The 15,146-nt window shown below is 36.7% G+C and overlaps 2 protein-coding genes across 5 annotated transcripts; both read left to right on the top strand.

The window, feature by feature from the left end:
* The first annotated feature begins 63 nt into the window (after positions 1-63).
* On the top strand, positions 64-1,684 carry LOC129808332 (zinc finger protein 501-like). 2 transcript variants are annotated; one of them, XM_055858183.1, is made up of 3 exons: positions 64-1,076; positions 1,141-1,360; positions 1,407-1,684. In XM_055858183.1, exons 1-3 carry the CDS (start codon positions 125-127, stop codon positions 1,471-1,473), a joined length of 1,239 nt encoding a protein of 412 aa, XP_055714158.1. In that variant the 5' UTR covers positions 64-124; the 3' UTR covers positions 1,474-1,684. The 2 variants fall into 2 exon arrangements, with proteins under 2 accessions (XP_055714158.1, XP_055714159.1); XM_055858184.1 differs by having other exon boundaries at positions 66-1,076; positions 1,419-1,684.
* A 472-nt stretch (positions 1,685-2,156) lies between these two features.
* On the top strand, positions 2,157-14,218 carry LOC129805161 (nuclear pore complex protein Nup153). Of its 3 annotated transcripts, none has more exons than XM_055852909.1 (6): positions 2,157-2,390; positions 2,733-6,476; positions 7,032-7,154; positions 9,489-9,557; positions 9,762-9,814; positions 12,440-14,218. In XM_055852909.1, the coding sequence occupies exons 1-6, from the start codon at positions 2,361-2,363 to the stop codon at positions 12,504-12,506; spliced, it is 4,086 nt and encodes a 1,361-aa protein (XP_055708884.1). In that variant the 5' UTR covers positions 2,157-2,360; the 3' UTR covers positions 12,507-14,218. The 3 variants fall into 3 exon arrangements, with proteins under 3 accessions (XP_055708884.1, XP_055708883.1, XP_055708882.1); XM_055852908.1 differs by lacking the exon at positions 9,762-9,814 and having other exon boundaries at positions 2,167-2,390; positions 12,440-12,761; positions 12,891-14,218; XM_055852907.1 differs by lacking the exon at positions 9,762-9,814 and having other exon boundaries at positions 2,167-2,390.
* Positions 14,219-15,146: the final 928 nt, after the last annotated feature.

The following is a 15,146-nucleotide window of genomic DNA, read 5'->3' as shown; positions in this document are numbered from 1 at the left end:
ATCGATTTCTATTGAATTCTCATTTTCTTAACGACAATTTCAAAATTGCTCAATTTTGAGTAGAGATTTTGTAAATAGTTCAGTATAGTTTTTTGTTGATGTTTTGAAAAATTTTCGCAGAAAAATGACCACGAATATTGAGAACTATAGTGACTATTGTTGCGGGTGTTTTACTAAAAGCCAAAATTTAACATCCTTGCAATCAGATTTGAATAAAGAAAAGACAATATATGAAGTATTTTTCGAGATAACTGGGATTGAAATTTCGATGTCTGACTCTTCAGAATTTAATAAAAATATTTGTTCAGATTGTCTGCAACAACTGAAAAACGCCTTCAGTTTCCGGGAAATGTGCCTGGAGACCCGGAAGAAGTTTTTTGGTCTGCTAGAAAACCAAGTGGATCAATCTATTGCTGTGGAGAATACTAAAGATGAGTCAGTTGGGGATAAAGTTGGTCAGGAAGAGTGTTCAGAAGCTCACCAATTCACCAGTTCTCCACTCACCAAAGAATTTGTCTCTCAGAAAACTTCCCCAAAGAACCACAGTAGAAAATATCCCAAAATATCCTGCAAGGCTACAAAATTATCACCGCAAAAGGTTCTTCTAAACAGGGGTCATAAACGGATTGGGCACAAAATCGAAGAGGAAACATCAGAAACTGGAACCAATTATCTATGCAGCACTTGTGGCAAGAGCTTCAAGACGAGGCAGAGACTGCAGAATCACATAATAACTCATACGGGTGAGAAGAAATTCTCCTGTAGCATTTGCAGCAAAAGGTTTGCCATCGCAAATAGCCTGAAGAATCACATGAGGATCCATACAGGAGATAAGCCATACAAGTGCTCAACTTGTGGTCTCTGTTTTTCCCAGAGGAACGTTTTAGTGTGCCACAGTCGGCTTCACACAGGAGAAAAACCATTTACTTGCGAAATTTGTCAGAAAAAATTCAGACAAAATGCCACTCTAAAGACTCACATGGCTATTCATACAGGAAAATCCATTGAGTGTCCAGATTGCAAGAAAACATTCAGCAGGATGTCTTTTCTTCATGTACATCGCCGAAAGCATACGGGTAGAAAGACATTACTTATTTTTAAAATTGAGTTTTGCAAGTCCTGATGGATTTTTCTTTGCAGGAGAGAAGCCATATGCTTGCGATAGATGTCCCAATAGGTATCGGCAAAAGTGCCACTTGGCTCAGCATATGGATACGCATGATGGAGTGAAATACCAGTGTTTAATCTGCAAGAAGGACTACTCCAAGAAATGGAGTTTAAAAATTCACATGATTTCCATCCATTCGGATGGTAGTCGATTCAAATGTGACTGTGGACTCTCATTCGTCCGCAGAGACAAGTACAGCATGCCTGAGGAGTTCATTTTCATAATTTACTAATTCAAGATTCATTTTTAGGTACCGGAAGCACATGAAAATAGTTCACGGAAAGGATATTGATACGGAAAGATAAAAAAGGCGCCAAGAATACTTTGTCCATTTCCCACCAGAGGCGCTGCCCATACTAGTATAACAAGTTTTGCAAAACCACCACCGTGGCTCTCTGATAGAAAATTGGAAAATCGGATAACACAGATGAAAAAGGAAAAAATTACAGCTAAAACTTCTTAATTTGTGTATCAATTTGTCAATTCCCATTTCTTCAATAAAACTCGATTATTTCATTTGAAGTAATTTTGACCTCTAAGTCCAGAATTGACTGCGGACTGCGGTTTTATTTATTCTCATCTCGCTATGAAAAATATTTTTTAAAAGCGGTGTAGGATAATATAAATAGGGGAAAGTGCCTATGCTTGATACCATTGGAAGCTTCGTAATTACTATATTTTCTATGTTTCACGATATACATGTGACTCATTGCAACCATATTTTAAAAACTATGGGAAAGTGGCCAGTTTTTAAAATATATTGCGGAGTCACGTTTATTGAGAAACATAGGAAAAATTTGGTCATTACGAAGCTTCCAATGGTATCAAGCTTGGGCACTTTCCCCTACAAATCTTCTATTAAACACTGATTTTCACTCATTTTAATGAGGAGATATCGCGAGATAAGAGGATATATCTCAAGATCAGATAAAAAAGAGCGCCAAAAATACTTTCCTAAATTTCCCACCAGAGGCGTTACAAGTATAACGAGTTTCGCAAAGCCACCACCGTAGCTCTGATGGCAAATCGGGATAAAATAAATAAAAAGAAGAAGAAGAAACAGTGCTCGCGTGAATTTTCTTTTATTTAGTAATATAGAATTAATTGAGTGGTTTTCCTTGTGAAATATCGCACAAAAGTGCATTTGGGCAGTGAAAATTGTGCGTGAGGTAGAGAAAGTGGACCGAGAAGGATGGCAAATCGCACCCAAGAAACTTCACCAGTGAGTTTGTCATTTTTGCGTTTTCCTTCCTCACCTTTTCTCGGGCTCCAAATGAGTATTTTGGGGTTTGATGGTGCCCTAGAAGAGATGAAAAAGTGTTCTGTGGGTCCCAGTGTGGAGATTTGTGGGGTAATGTGGGGGTTGGAGGGTTTTCAATCGGTGCAAAATCGCGTGTGTTGGGGAGAGAAATGTCATGGCAGCCTGGCAGCGTGTGTGGCGGTTTGTCGCTTTGCTTCGTTTTTTTGAGAAAGCGACCTCGCAGATCATGTCCTTGCTTCTATTTGTTCCCCAATTGACCAATAAATTGTGATAGAGATTGCTAAGAGTGCTCATTTTTTGCAGTCTATCCTCGAGAGGGTGCGATCTCGCGTGTCCGGATGGTTTTCCCCGACTGGCCATACCGAACGACAGGGCAACACCAATGGAAATCTCCGGCGGCGCCGGGAATCTGACTCAGAGACACCAGAAGATCACAATGAAGCGCCTCCGGTGAAGAAACTCAAATCATACATTGTCACTCAGAGTCCTGTGGAGATAAATTTTGGCAGTAGCATTTCAACGCCAACTACCTCAGGATTTGGTATGCATCGCAATTTCCTGGACTACAGCAATCGACCTCAGGAGCCATATAATTTCATGAGATCCACTCCGATCATGCATCATCCGCCCCAAAAGTCTCAGTTGAATGAAGTGGTGGCCGAGGTGGATGAGGAGGATGCCGATGAGGAGCCTAGGGAAGAGCAGGAGGAGGATGAAGCTGAGGAGAGCATAGCCAATGGGAATGATACGGCATCGGAAAGTGGAGCAAGTATGAGTAGTACTTGCAATCGCAATCTACGTCAATCGAGTGTCATTAATTTTGGATCGCATCTTCAGTCCAAGAAGTCTCTGTTCTCTGACAAAAACATATCCATGTCCATGAGTTCCCTCAACAGCTTGTCCCAGAAGAGATCCTTCAATGCTTCCCTGTATGGTAGCACATCAGCTCTCAGTGACAGTCGTCTGCTGAATATCCAATCGCCCTTTTATCGGGGCCGCACAATGTTTGGTGGAGCTTCTGCTTACTCTCGGCATGCCTTCAGCAATCCCCTAAGAAGTCGTCAGATGCCATCAACACGACCCTCATCGAGTTTATCCAATATCTCTTCATCATCCGGAAATGCCCTGTCTACGTCCAACAGGGATGAGGTACCACTATCAAATACAGCCAAGAGAATCCTTGAAGTGATGAATCAACTGTCCGGACCACTGACGGATGTTCGAAAGATGGCCAATAGCAGTCTGAGCAGGAATTTGCCACCATTGATGACACAGCATCGACAGAGATTTACAGAACAGGACAGAGTGATTCGGCTGCAGCAGCCTAAGACACCGTACAGCAAGAGTCCCACCACGAGGGCAAATACCGTACCTCCGCTCACGGAATTGCAGGTGCCATCGATGTCACAATTGCTGCAGATGAAAAAACTTCAGAGTCAAACTGAGCAGCTGAGGAAGTGCGCCATGGATTCTTCAAGTTCTCTCAATCGGATCACAGAGTACAAGCTTCCGGATGCAAAGTCCGAGAGTGATGGCTCGAAGCATGTCAATAAAATGCGAAATAAAATAACAAAAACTCGTCCGGAAGCCTCTAGTAGCGATGGTATGGCGATTCCGGTGAATTTACCGGATGTACAGTTGCCACAACTCAAGTCAGTGCCCACCTTTGACATCACCTTTGCAGCTGGTGAGAAAAAGAATGGCCCTACGAAGACACCTGATGGAAAATCCGAAGAATCCAAAGGATCTACTTTCAAATTTGCCGCTCCAATTGTCATTGGTGAATCTGGAAATTGTTTTGGATCTCCAGCGAGGGGATGCTTCAAATTTAGTGAGCCTATTGATATCACAAAGAGCAAAAGCACCTCGTCACCGCCCACATTCATGTACACAGCGGAAATGGCTAAGAAAAGTGCCCAGAATGTCAAGGAAAAACCAGTTGAAGCTGAAGTTCAGTCTCCTGGATCACTGGGGCAATCTCTCAAAGTGGGAAGCAGTGTGTTAGAGGCTCTGAAGTCTTCACCGTTGAAGAGTGATAAAGGAGCAAAGGCTACAGAAAAGGATGTTCCGAAGGTGGTCAGTTCATTTGGGAGTCAATTCAGAGCTCCGGCAAACACGTGGGAATGTGAATCGTGCTTGGTGAGGAATAAAGAGGGGGAATTGAAGTGTATAGCTTGTGGAAGTGCAAAGAAGGGAAGTGCAGAGGCAGTAGCAGCAGTTAAATCTGCTCCTCCCATGGATTCTGGGTTTAAGGCTCTGCTGGCAGCTCAGAGTGCTAAGTGGGAGTGCACGGGATGTATGCTGAAGAATGACAATGCCCTGACGAAGTGTGCTTGCTGTGAACAACCACGCCCAGATGGTGCCTTAAAAACCACTGCCGATAAGCCAAAAGTTTCAGTTCCGGTGACGACTGTGCTCAAAGATGAGAAATTCAGTAATTTAATGAAACAGCAGAAGGCTCTGTGGGAGTGTTCGGCGTGTATGTCGAAAAATGATCCGGGAAAGAATAAATGTCCGTGCTGTGATCAGCCAAAACCCGGTACTCAAGCTGAAAATGCACCCCAATTCTCATTCAGTGCAGTACCATCAGCTGCAAAATTCACCTTCGGAATGCCGCCTGTTGCTGCTGAAAAGAGCGAAGCCACATCATCGACGGTTGCCACAACGGCCAGCTTTGTGTTTGGTGCTCAGGCAACGATCACAACCAAGGAGAGTGAGAAGACTGCAAAGGAGCCATTGAAAAGTGGCTTTGTCTTTGGAAATGTTGCAACAACAACAACATCAGCAGATACTGTGACATCTGAGCCACCAAAATTTGTCTTTGGGGCTCCTAAGGCAGCAACAACCACCGCAGAATCGGCCAAGTTTGTTTTTGGCACCATTGCCGCCTCAACGGCCACCTCAACGGCCACCTCAACGGCCTCTTCGGCAACAGTTAGCTCCACGAGTGGTTTTAAATTTGGCGTTCCAACAGCCACATCTTCAGCTGAATCTAGTGTGACGCCCAAAGCACCACCGACTTTCACTTTTGGTACTGGGAGTGTGAGTATTTCGAAGGCTCAAGAGCCACCAGCAACGACAGTTGCTCCCACAGTGACCTCAGTGACCAGTACGACGACTACACAGTCTCCAGGCACACTTAAAGCATCGATTGTTTTTGGGACTCCAGCTGCAACAACAGCTTCCTCCTCGACTAATCTCTTTGGTGGTCCAACCACCACGACAACTTCATCTCCGTTTGGAAGTACAGGAGAAACTCCGTCTCAAGCTGTGTTCAAAAGTCCCATAGTTCCAATTGCGCCAGCAACTAAAGCTGAGGAGCCAAAGAAGCCCACCATTGAGTTTGGAAGTGCAACGAAGACGCAGACATTTACCTTTGGGGCTGTCGCCTCAACCACTGCCGCCATTGCTCCTGCAGCATTTGCCCAACCAGTTGTCACTACGTCGGCTCCAACTGCCCGACCAGCAGTTTTTACATTTGGGGCATCTCCTGCCGCTGCCCCGGAACCTGCAAAACCTCAACAGCCGACATTTATCTTTGGTGGTGCCTCAGCTGCCAAGCCAGAGGAAAAGCCTCAACCAGCAGCCACTCCAGCTGCATCTTCGGGATTCCAGGGATTTGGGGGATTTGGTGGACAGTCACAATCACCCCTGCAAAGTCAAAGTCAACCAGCTTTTGGATCTGTTGGATTTGGTGCTGCACCTGCAGCTGCTACTCCTTCACCTTTTGGCAGTGGAATGTCTCAGCTCAATTCAGTGGCAACTCCAGCATTTGGAAGTAGTCCGGGCTTTGGTTCTAGCCCATCGACAAATCTCTTTGGCAGTATGGCGCCAAATCCAGCGAATGCCCCGTCGGTTTTCAGTGCTTCCCCATCGACTGCTCAAAATCCAGCCACTGGCAATCTCTTTGGATCAGTGGCCAATAAACCGACGGGATCACCGTTTGGGCAGACCCGTGGCTTTGATGTCAGTGATGGCATTGAGCCGTCAAGCAAGAAGCCACAACCGTCATTCGATTTTGGAACACCAAAGGCGGATTCAACAAATGTAAGTTTGTTTTAGTACATTTCCTTTAGTACATGACTAAACTTCATCATGTACTAAAAAAATGTTCAGAATATCTTTCTTCATTATTCAATGGAATAGGGGAAAGTGCCCATGCTTGAATCATTGGAAGCTTTGTAATGACTAAATTTTTCCTATGTTTCTCAATAAACATGACTCCGCGATATATTTAAAAAACTGGCCACTTTCCCATAGTTTTTAAAATATGGTTGCGATGAGTCACTATATATTGTGAAACATAGAAAATTTAGTCATTACGAAGCTTCCAATGGTATCAAGCATGGGCACTTTCTCCTAGCATTTTGAGAAATGAAAAGGGGAATTTTTCTTAGGACATTTTAGTACAGAATTATCCTCATGTTTTTCTGCGTAATCGACTTGTCTTTTACTTGGTTCCTGTCATGAATGTTTGGTCGGGGAAACAGTCGTGACACGAACCAACACAAAAGTCATGAACTAAAAAAAGATATTCAACATAAAAATTTCTCCTTTTAATTTTTCAAAGGAATAACATCATTAATGACTTTTCTTGTACAGACTCCCTTCAATTTTGGCGCCAATAACAATAATACTCCATCGAATCAGACGGAGAATAAGCCAGCGTTTAATTTTACACCAGGAGCAGCCCCTAATTTCAACTTTACTGGGTCGGCTCAACAGGTAAGAATGTATATAAAAAATAAAAATTGTTAGAGGAGAAAGGGAGTTTCACGCAGCTGAACTTTTTTTCATGACTCATTTACTAAAGAATATTTATCATATTAATATTACTTATGTTCCGTTAGTTTTTCTTAATTATTGGCTATCTGGAAATACACAGGACAATTCCTAAATGATTACTTTTCGTCCTAAAAATTTTGATTTTCGAAATTAATGCATTCGTGAAACCGGTGAAGCCACTCTCTCCTATATTGACAAAGTTTAGGTCACACCCATTCTAAAGAATACAAAAAAAATTATATTGATATTTTTAAATGTGATTCTGTACAGAATCACATCTATTGCATTTTTCAATATTTATAAAAAGGCTTGATCAAAAATTCAATAAATGCAGATCATATGTCTTAAACTTAACTATTTAATTTTGGAAAAGCCGGAATGATCCCACACATAAAATAAACCACGCCCCTGTATTATATTTTAAATCAAAGTTTCCACACTTTTAAAATGCGATTTTTCTTTTATTTTCTTATATTTTGACACTGCGGTGCCTTTGGTGTAGATTTTACAATCTTCATCCGTTTTAGAGTATTGTCGGTCATTTAAGGCTTTTCACCTGTCTCTTAGTAAAGTATTAAGTTGGATCAGTAAGATTGGAACTATATTTTGATCTTCTATGTGTTCTAAGTATCAGAAAATTACAAAATGGTTTCGCCTACATCAAGGGCACAAAGGAAATTCAGATCGAATACATAAACATTTTCGTAAGTCTACCGAAAATAAACACAGGCTGATTCTCGAGAACAGTCAGCTCGAAAAATTTGTCGATAAAAGATCAGCTCAAACTATCAAACACTGAGAAATTTCTATTATAAATGTACATACTTTAATTGCTGACAGATTTCTTATGTGCAATTTCACTCATGTAATTGACATTTCTAAATGTACCCAAAAATGCCCAAAGTGAAGTTTTATATTTTTGTCACTGGCGCTGATGTCACTGATCCTTGTAAATTTCACTAGACCTCATGAATTTAGAAGCTCAGCCTGATCCTCCAAATTTTTGGCTGATCCTAGAGTGTATTGACACTAATTCTCATTTTTCGAGCTGATCCCTGTGTCTATTTTTGGCTCTAAGCCTCTGTTACAGCATTAAAATCATGAAAATTTCATTAAATCAAAATTCACATCCATTTCTTTCTCACACGCTTTGCATATGTCTATCCCACTCTTTCGCTTTCAAAATTTGATTGAGCTAAATTGAATTTGGAGTGATGTTTAAAGGAAGAAGAAGAGTGCGAAAAATGAAATAGACATATACAAAGCGTATGGGAAAGAAAGGGGTTCGAATTTCGATTTCATAAAATTTTCCTGGTCTAAAACGTGTGCTGAAGCCATTAGGATTCAAATAATAAAAAAGTATAAGAACCCAAATACAAAAGAAAGTTAAAATAGTATATAGTGTATATAGTTTTGTTATAAAAGTAAGATCCAATATGAATAATTTTATTTTAACACCAAATACTTTAATTTATCCATTTGCTAAAATTTACGCACTTGCAATACCCTGTAAACTTTATAATAGATGTTCATTATAAAAATACAAAATCAGACTGCTGTCACACCCAAATGATGCTGCAGGAGAGTTGTCTTTGGATACTGGCTATCCTAGAAGATTTTCCAGAAGTAGATCCAGAGATTTGATTAGGGAGGATTACACCTAATGTTTAATCCACGTATATCATTTTAAATCCCTCCAAAGAGTTTATTGTGTCTTAAATGTACAGATTCCTTGAAGTAAATTAACGAAAAAAAATTATAAGGACTAATTAGAAGTTTTATATGGGGCGTGGTCTATTTTATTGATCTATACGGAACTTACTCAGTAGAAGGGGTTTAATATTCCTTTAAGAAATGTTTAAAATGAAGTTCACAAATAGTAACTTTAATATACTATAAAATTTTAAAAATGTGTGATCTTAGACTATTTGTGGGCGGAGCTTAGATTATTGACATACGTAATTTGACAAAAAATTATGTCAAATTAAAAAAAAGAAAAGCAACATTCTATTGATAAAAGTTTAATGATAAGATCCAATTGGTCACTTTACAAATCTCGTCTTTCAGAGTAGGATATCAAATACTATTTGTCTGCAAGGAAAATGAAATTAAAAAGACTCAAGTAAAAGAGTTTCCATTTCTGTTACTAATCCAGCACACTTTTTTTTTCAAAACTATATTTTAAATCACTCAAGCGGAATGTCTGGCAATAAAGTTTAAATTCTCAGTTGGAAAAAGTGCTAATTTTGTGCTATTTGTCCATTTCATTTTCAGAACTCATCACAGCCATTCTCATTCAACGCTACGCCGTCGACATTTAATTTCGAAGCAGGAAACACTGAGGTGAGTTTTATTGGCACAATTACAATTTCTTCTCCTTCGTTTTGTCTTTACCAATTCTAAATTTTCGCGGATTGTGCATGTAAAAAAAGTAAAGAAACACGATGAAATTTACCAGCATGTTTAATGTATTTTTTTATGTGCTGGATGAGTGTCTGAATAAAAAAAGAAATGTTATTGATGATAAATTTTTCTTACTAATTTCAGACTGGTACAAATGCACCAGCCTTCCAATTTGGAGGAAATACTAATTTGTTTGCGTAAGTACTAATTTTCTTAATATCTGTGTTTTAATTTTTTTTTTTGATTCTTATGTTTAATTTGTAAATATTTTTTCGAGTTATATTTTCTAATTGTTAACCCAACCCTCAATTGCCGTGTGTTCGTTCGTTTTTCCCAACAGTTTTGTTTTTGATTTATGAGTACATTATTTATCCAATATCAACTGTTTTCTAAAAAAAAATGTAAAATTGATTTTTCAGTAATTTTTTTTTGCCAAATCTGCCTTTTTCTACATGAATAAATTAAATGTTAATAATTTAAATAATTAAAATACATAAAAAAAATTTTATTGTGACTTGTGCGACATTAACGTCATTATGAGCTTTTCTCAAGAAAAAACGTGTTCTTTAAAAAAAGATAAGATTGTAGATAGGGAAAAGATAATTGTGAAGAAAAATTAGGACTGTCCTTGGTAAAAGAAGCTATGCCCTTAGTTTTGTTACAAATCTTTAAGTATTATATCCTAAAAATTAGTTTTTAAAGATTGATTCATATTCTCCGATAATTCCAATCGTCCATATAGGTAAAAAAATACAGCTAATGCGACCTTTATTATTGATCAATCATCAGTGAAAAGTGTCTCGTCCTCAAAAGGTTAAGTCTTTAACTCTTTCTGGACCGTATTATATTTAGCGAGTCAATTTCACGATGTTTTTTTTATCAAAAATATCTAGAAATCGGACTCCTGCAAAAAATATCTTAGATTTGGACATCCTTATAGTTTTTTTTATTATCAACAAAAATCGGATATTTTCGATTTTTATGTCCTCTACATACTAGGGAAATTTAAGGGAATGTTGGCATGGTTCGTACAATGCCAACCTTCAAATGATGCGAAGGTTCTCTTTGATTGCAAAGATCTAGATCTTAGACATCATTTTCCGTACAAAGTTGCAAAGGTTCCACCTATACATAAATATCTCTAGTTTGTAGAGGCCATTAGTCAAAAACATTTTCCTAGAGTAATCCATATTTTCTTTTGGGTACGCAAAGTCCCAAAATTCTATTCTCAAAGTCTTTTTTTTATAAACTATTCTTAAAGATTTTATTAGATGAACCGTTGGCCTAATTCAGAATATAAAGTCTTAAATTTCGACAATAAATACTTAACATTTTAAGTTTTCTCTATAGTAAGGTGGGGTAACCGATCGTTTTCTGAAGAGTGCTACTTGAACACTTGTTTTTGGACTGATGAAATTCTTTTTTACTTCTTCTAAATCCATACAATTATTCACTGTTTCATTCAGAAACATAATATAAAAAAAATTATCAAAAATATTAAAGAAAATTTATAAAATAGTGATAATACTGAAATATGTCAGCATGCACTAACTGGGTCGCCTTTTCCCTAATTCACTTTTAATTAAACCTTTGGATTTAAATACTTTTTTCACAAGGAAAAAAGCAATAAATGTTTTCAATCAACCAGCTGTTTGCGGTATTAGCGAAAATATCACTGCTAGAAAATTTTTAGTGAAGAACTCAGCTAGCACAAGATTGAAATGAGTCGATTACAGTCAAGTGTGCTAATCCGGGCACTCACTTATTTAATGGATAAAAATATATTTTTTTTGCTTTTTCTCAAACTTGAATAGTTATATTATGTTACTGTAGTGACTATATTACGGAAATAAAAATAAAAATATTATTTTAACGGCGTTATCACACTTGCACATTAAAATTTTAATGTGAATCACATTAATTGTCGCTTGTGAGCGTCTAAATATGTTATTTGTGTCTCTGAGTCACTTAATATTTGGGGTTTTTCTATTTATTGATAAAGAAGTGGACTTGGCCTGCAAAAATAAGTTTAAATTTACCTAACGCATAAATATTTTTCACATTAAAAATTAAAGAGAAAATCGCATTAATTTTTCGCAATAATGCTATAAATCAATTTATATCAAATTTTGCGGGCCAAGTCTACCTTTTTATCAACAAATAGATCAAATTTTGAATATAAAATGATTCAAACACACAAATTACACATTTAGACTCTCACCAGCGACAATTAATGTGAATTATATTAAAATTTTAATGTGCAAGTGTGATAGCACAGTAAGTGGATTAGTCATAAACGATCCAGGTAGCGAAGCGCCCAAATTAGCACACTTGACTATATGCCAGGATTGGGGGGATATTTCTTAATAATTTTATTTGTTGAAGTTTATTTTTGGATCGGGCAGGAATTTATGGAATCATTTTTCAACACCGTGTATCATTTTGTTTTATTTGTTTTTTTTTCTTATTTTACTTTCATATAATATTTTAGCAAATTATGATTAAGTTGGTAAAGTCTTTTAAGGATGCGATGAATAAGGTTCAGATTTTCTTTTAAATAAATGTTTTGATGCATCAAATTCTTGCGTATTTTTTGCAGAAAAAAATATTCATAAGGAATTTTTCATTTTTCATTTCACCTTCAAAAGTTTTTAAAACAAATTTAACCTCTTTTCTTTTTTAAGTTTAACTCAATTGGGGTCAATGTTTGTAGGACAGTGAACTCTGGGCTATAAACAAATGATCTGTGAAAGCAATTGAGATTAGTTGATAAAAAATGTAGATATTGGGTCTCAATGGGGATTTGTCTGTGAATTTTGCAGTGTAACGCCATCAGCAAGTCAACAGCCACGAAGAAAGATGCGTGCCATGCGTCGGGTTCAGCGATAGACGGTGGCAAGGAGACTGGGGATGAGAGTGTGCTCAATCGACATGGCAATAGAGTGAAATCAAGTGTGGGGATAAGTGGGAAGAATTTTGGGGAAAGAGGAATGACCTCGAGGAAGCCTTCGATTTATCGCTGGCATTGCAAGTATCCCAATAGAAAATATTTCAAGACATCCCAATCATTGAGAAGTGAAGAGATCAGCAAGGAAGCTGAGGGAAGTGCAGGGAGAAGGATTGCAGGCCAGAGGATCTATCGAAGTAAGTATGTCAAGATAAATAGCCCAATGTCAGCTGGAAGTAAGTTAATTGTGCCAAGAAAGACAGAAATCAATATGAAACTCACAAAGAAATACAGTAGATACAAATATATTGCTCCAAATTTCACAGTGAATAGGAACATGAAGAATATTCGGGGGAAATTATTTGTGCGAAAGGATCAAAAGTAAAATTAAAGAGACAGAAAAAAACTCGACGATCATGATTAAATTTTCGTAATTTCTCGACATTATCGACAAAAAAAGGAAACAATCAACAGGAGATTGATGACAAACTGGGATGCATCATCAAAATTAATTACACTAACACATTTTAGTCAACATACTAACTAGAGATATATTTCGTATAAGAAAATTGAAATATGGCCGAAGACGAAAAGAGATATAAAATTATTACGATTATAATTAAATTGATAAAACTATTGAAAGAAAAGAAAATATTTTAGGAATAATATACTTAAAACAAGGGGAAGAGATAATAAGCGAGGAAGATCAGAGTGTAAAGAAAATTATAAGTTTTGAAGGAACATTTCTTGTTAAAATTTTAAAATACATTTGTTCTTTCCTACGTAAAAAAAAACATTATTTACTTAATATTTTATTATCTGAAAAGGGGATTTAGCTTTTTTGTTTCTTCCTTGAAAAAGAAAAGCGAATATTTAAAAAGGGTATTGTGGAAAAATGTAAATATAGATATTTTGATTTGTATAATGAAATTTAAATGAGAAACTATATATTTTGCAGAATAACGTTCTTTTGTTTCATTTCATTTTGCGCAAATTGACAGAAGAAATATCGAAGGAAATAATAGCTAGAAAAAAAAATACTTGAAGGAAAGATTTGCAAGAAACTATAAGTATGAAAATTTTAAATACATTAAAAAAAATATTAGACCTTTAAGACATTTTAAGGATATTGAATATAAAAAAAAAACTATTGCAGGATGCTTTAATGACAAAATAAAAATATTTTTTTTATCATTTAAATGGCAATAATTTCACCATTTGGCGTTTTACTAAGAGATGTCATTTTTTCTGTTTAGGCTTAAGAAATATATATGTAATTTAGGGTATATATATAATTATTTTGTGTTTTAATCTAAATAACAGGTAGATGTAGAATAAATAAATAATGGAAAAATTATTGCCAATGTTAAATGTCTAAAAAAAATATTTGTTTAATATGTGATTGTTTTTTTTATATTTAAAATATAAAAAAAAAATATGATGAAAAAGTTTATAATAAGATTGTACCTTCAAAATGATGTACATATAAAAATTTTTTGTACACGAACAATTGTGTAAAAATGAGAAAGTTAAAAAAAAAACTATTCAGGCATCCTCCAATATGTGAATATTTGATGGTATATAAATACTATAAATATGATTTAAAAAGAAAAATTAATGCTAAGGAAGAAATATTAATAAAAGAAAAATCCAAGCAATTGTTTTTTAATTGTTGGATCAGTTCTTCCTGAGAATGGCTGGCTTCTCACGGATCTCAATGGCACGATTTGAGAGACATTTGTGATGAAAACGGAAAACCTGAGCCTGTGTGAAAGAGATCTGAGCGGGAGTTCACAGAGATCGTGACACTCTCTATCACTGAATGATCTTTCAAGGCTGATCGCTGCTCTTTGGGAGCACTGTGAGTGCGCTTTCAGCATTCCGGGAGTTGTCGATTGCGTCCATCTGCGATCTGTCGCATGCAACTCGGTGGGAGATACAGTGTTGTGTAAAAAATAGTGCATCAACAATTATGAAGAAAATTATTTTTATACTAGTGCGCTAGATGTCGCTGTTAGCGGTATCGTGAAAATAATAGAAATGGCGTGAAGTATTGCCGAACATGTGTCAGTCAAAAATTATAAATGACCCAGTTAAAAAGGTTCTAACATTACATTACAATATAAAATCAAAGTGAATTGAATATAGTAAATTAATTTACTAATATCAAGTGAATTATAAAAAAAAGTGAAGTTCAGTTTAGTGTATAGTTCTGCTTAGGAAAGCACCTGTACCCATGGCAGTTAACGATTGAAGAGTGTTCGTTCTATTGCTTTATTCTGTCCATATTTTCTAGGTGAGTTTCCCTTTTACAATCATTTTATTCCCATTTTGTATAATGTTCAGTTTTCAAATTTATTATTCAGTTCACAATGTTTCGTGAAAAATGTCCCTTCAGACACTTTAATCATTTGCACCGGGCGGGACTCGAACTCACAACTGTGACAGTCGAGTCGATTCGGGGATCAAACGCTCTTAATTGCACCACGAAATCCCATAAACAAAATAAGTAGCATTAAATGTGATTAGGGTAGAGTAGCCTAATAATCTTCTCCAAATGGGATGGGTGGTGTGTACAGAAA

The sequence above is a fragment of the Phlebotomus papatasi genome, chromosome 3, assembly GCF_024763615.1.
Source record: "Phlebotomus papatasi isolate M1 chromosome 3, Ppap_2.1, whole genome shotgun sequence".
Taxonomy (NCBI): Eukaryota; Metazoa; Arthropoda; class Insecta; order Diptera; family Psychodidae; genus Phlebotomus; species Phlebotomus papatasi.
This window is presented reverse-complemented; position numbering and strand designations above follow the sequence as displayed.

What these genes read in the sequence shown, in the direction of transcription:
- LOC129808332 (XM_055858183.1), top strand. Translation starts at nt 125, where the DNA reads ATGACCACGAATATTGAGAACTATAGTGACTATTGTTGCGGGTGTTTT. An exon ending in ACATCGCCGAAAGCATACGG is followed by an intron (nt 1,077 to 1,140) that starts GTAGAAAGACAT and finishes TTTTCTTTGCAG; the next exon opens with GAGAGAAGCCATATGCTTGC. An exon ending in TCATTCGTCCGCAGAGACAA is followed by an intron (nt 1,361 to 1,406) that starts GTACAGCATGCC and finishes TACTAATTCAAG; the next exon opens with ATTCATTTTTAGGTACCGGA.
- LOC129805161 (XM_055852907.1), top strand. Translation starts at nt 2,361, where the DNA reads ATGGCAAATCGCACCCAAGAAACTTCACCA. An exon ending in CAAAGGCGGATTCAACAAAT is followed by an intron (nt 6,477 to 7,031) that starts GTAAGTTTGTTT and finishes TTTCTTGTACAG; the next exon opens with ACTCCCTTCAATTTTGGCGC. An exon ending in TTACTGGGTCGGCTCAACAG is followed by an intron (nt 7,155 to 9,488) that starts GTAAGAATGTAT and finishes TTTCATTTTCAG; the next exon opens with AACTCATCACAGCCATTCTC.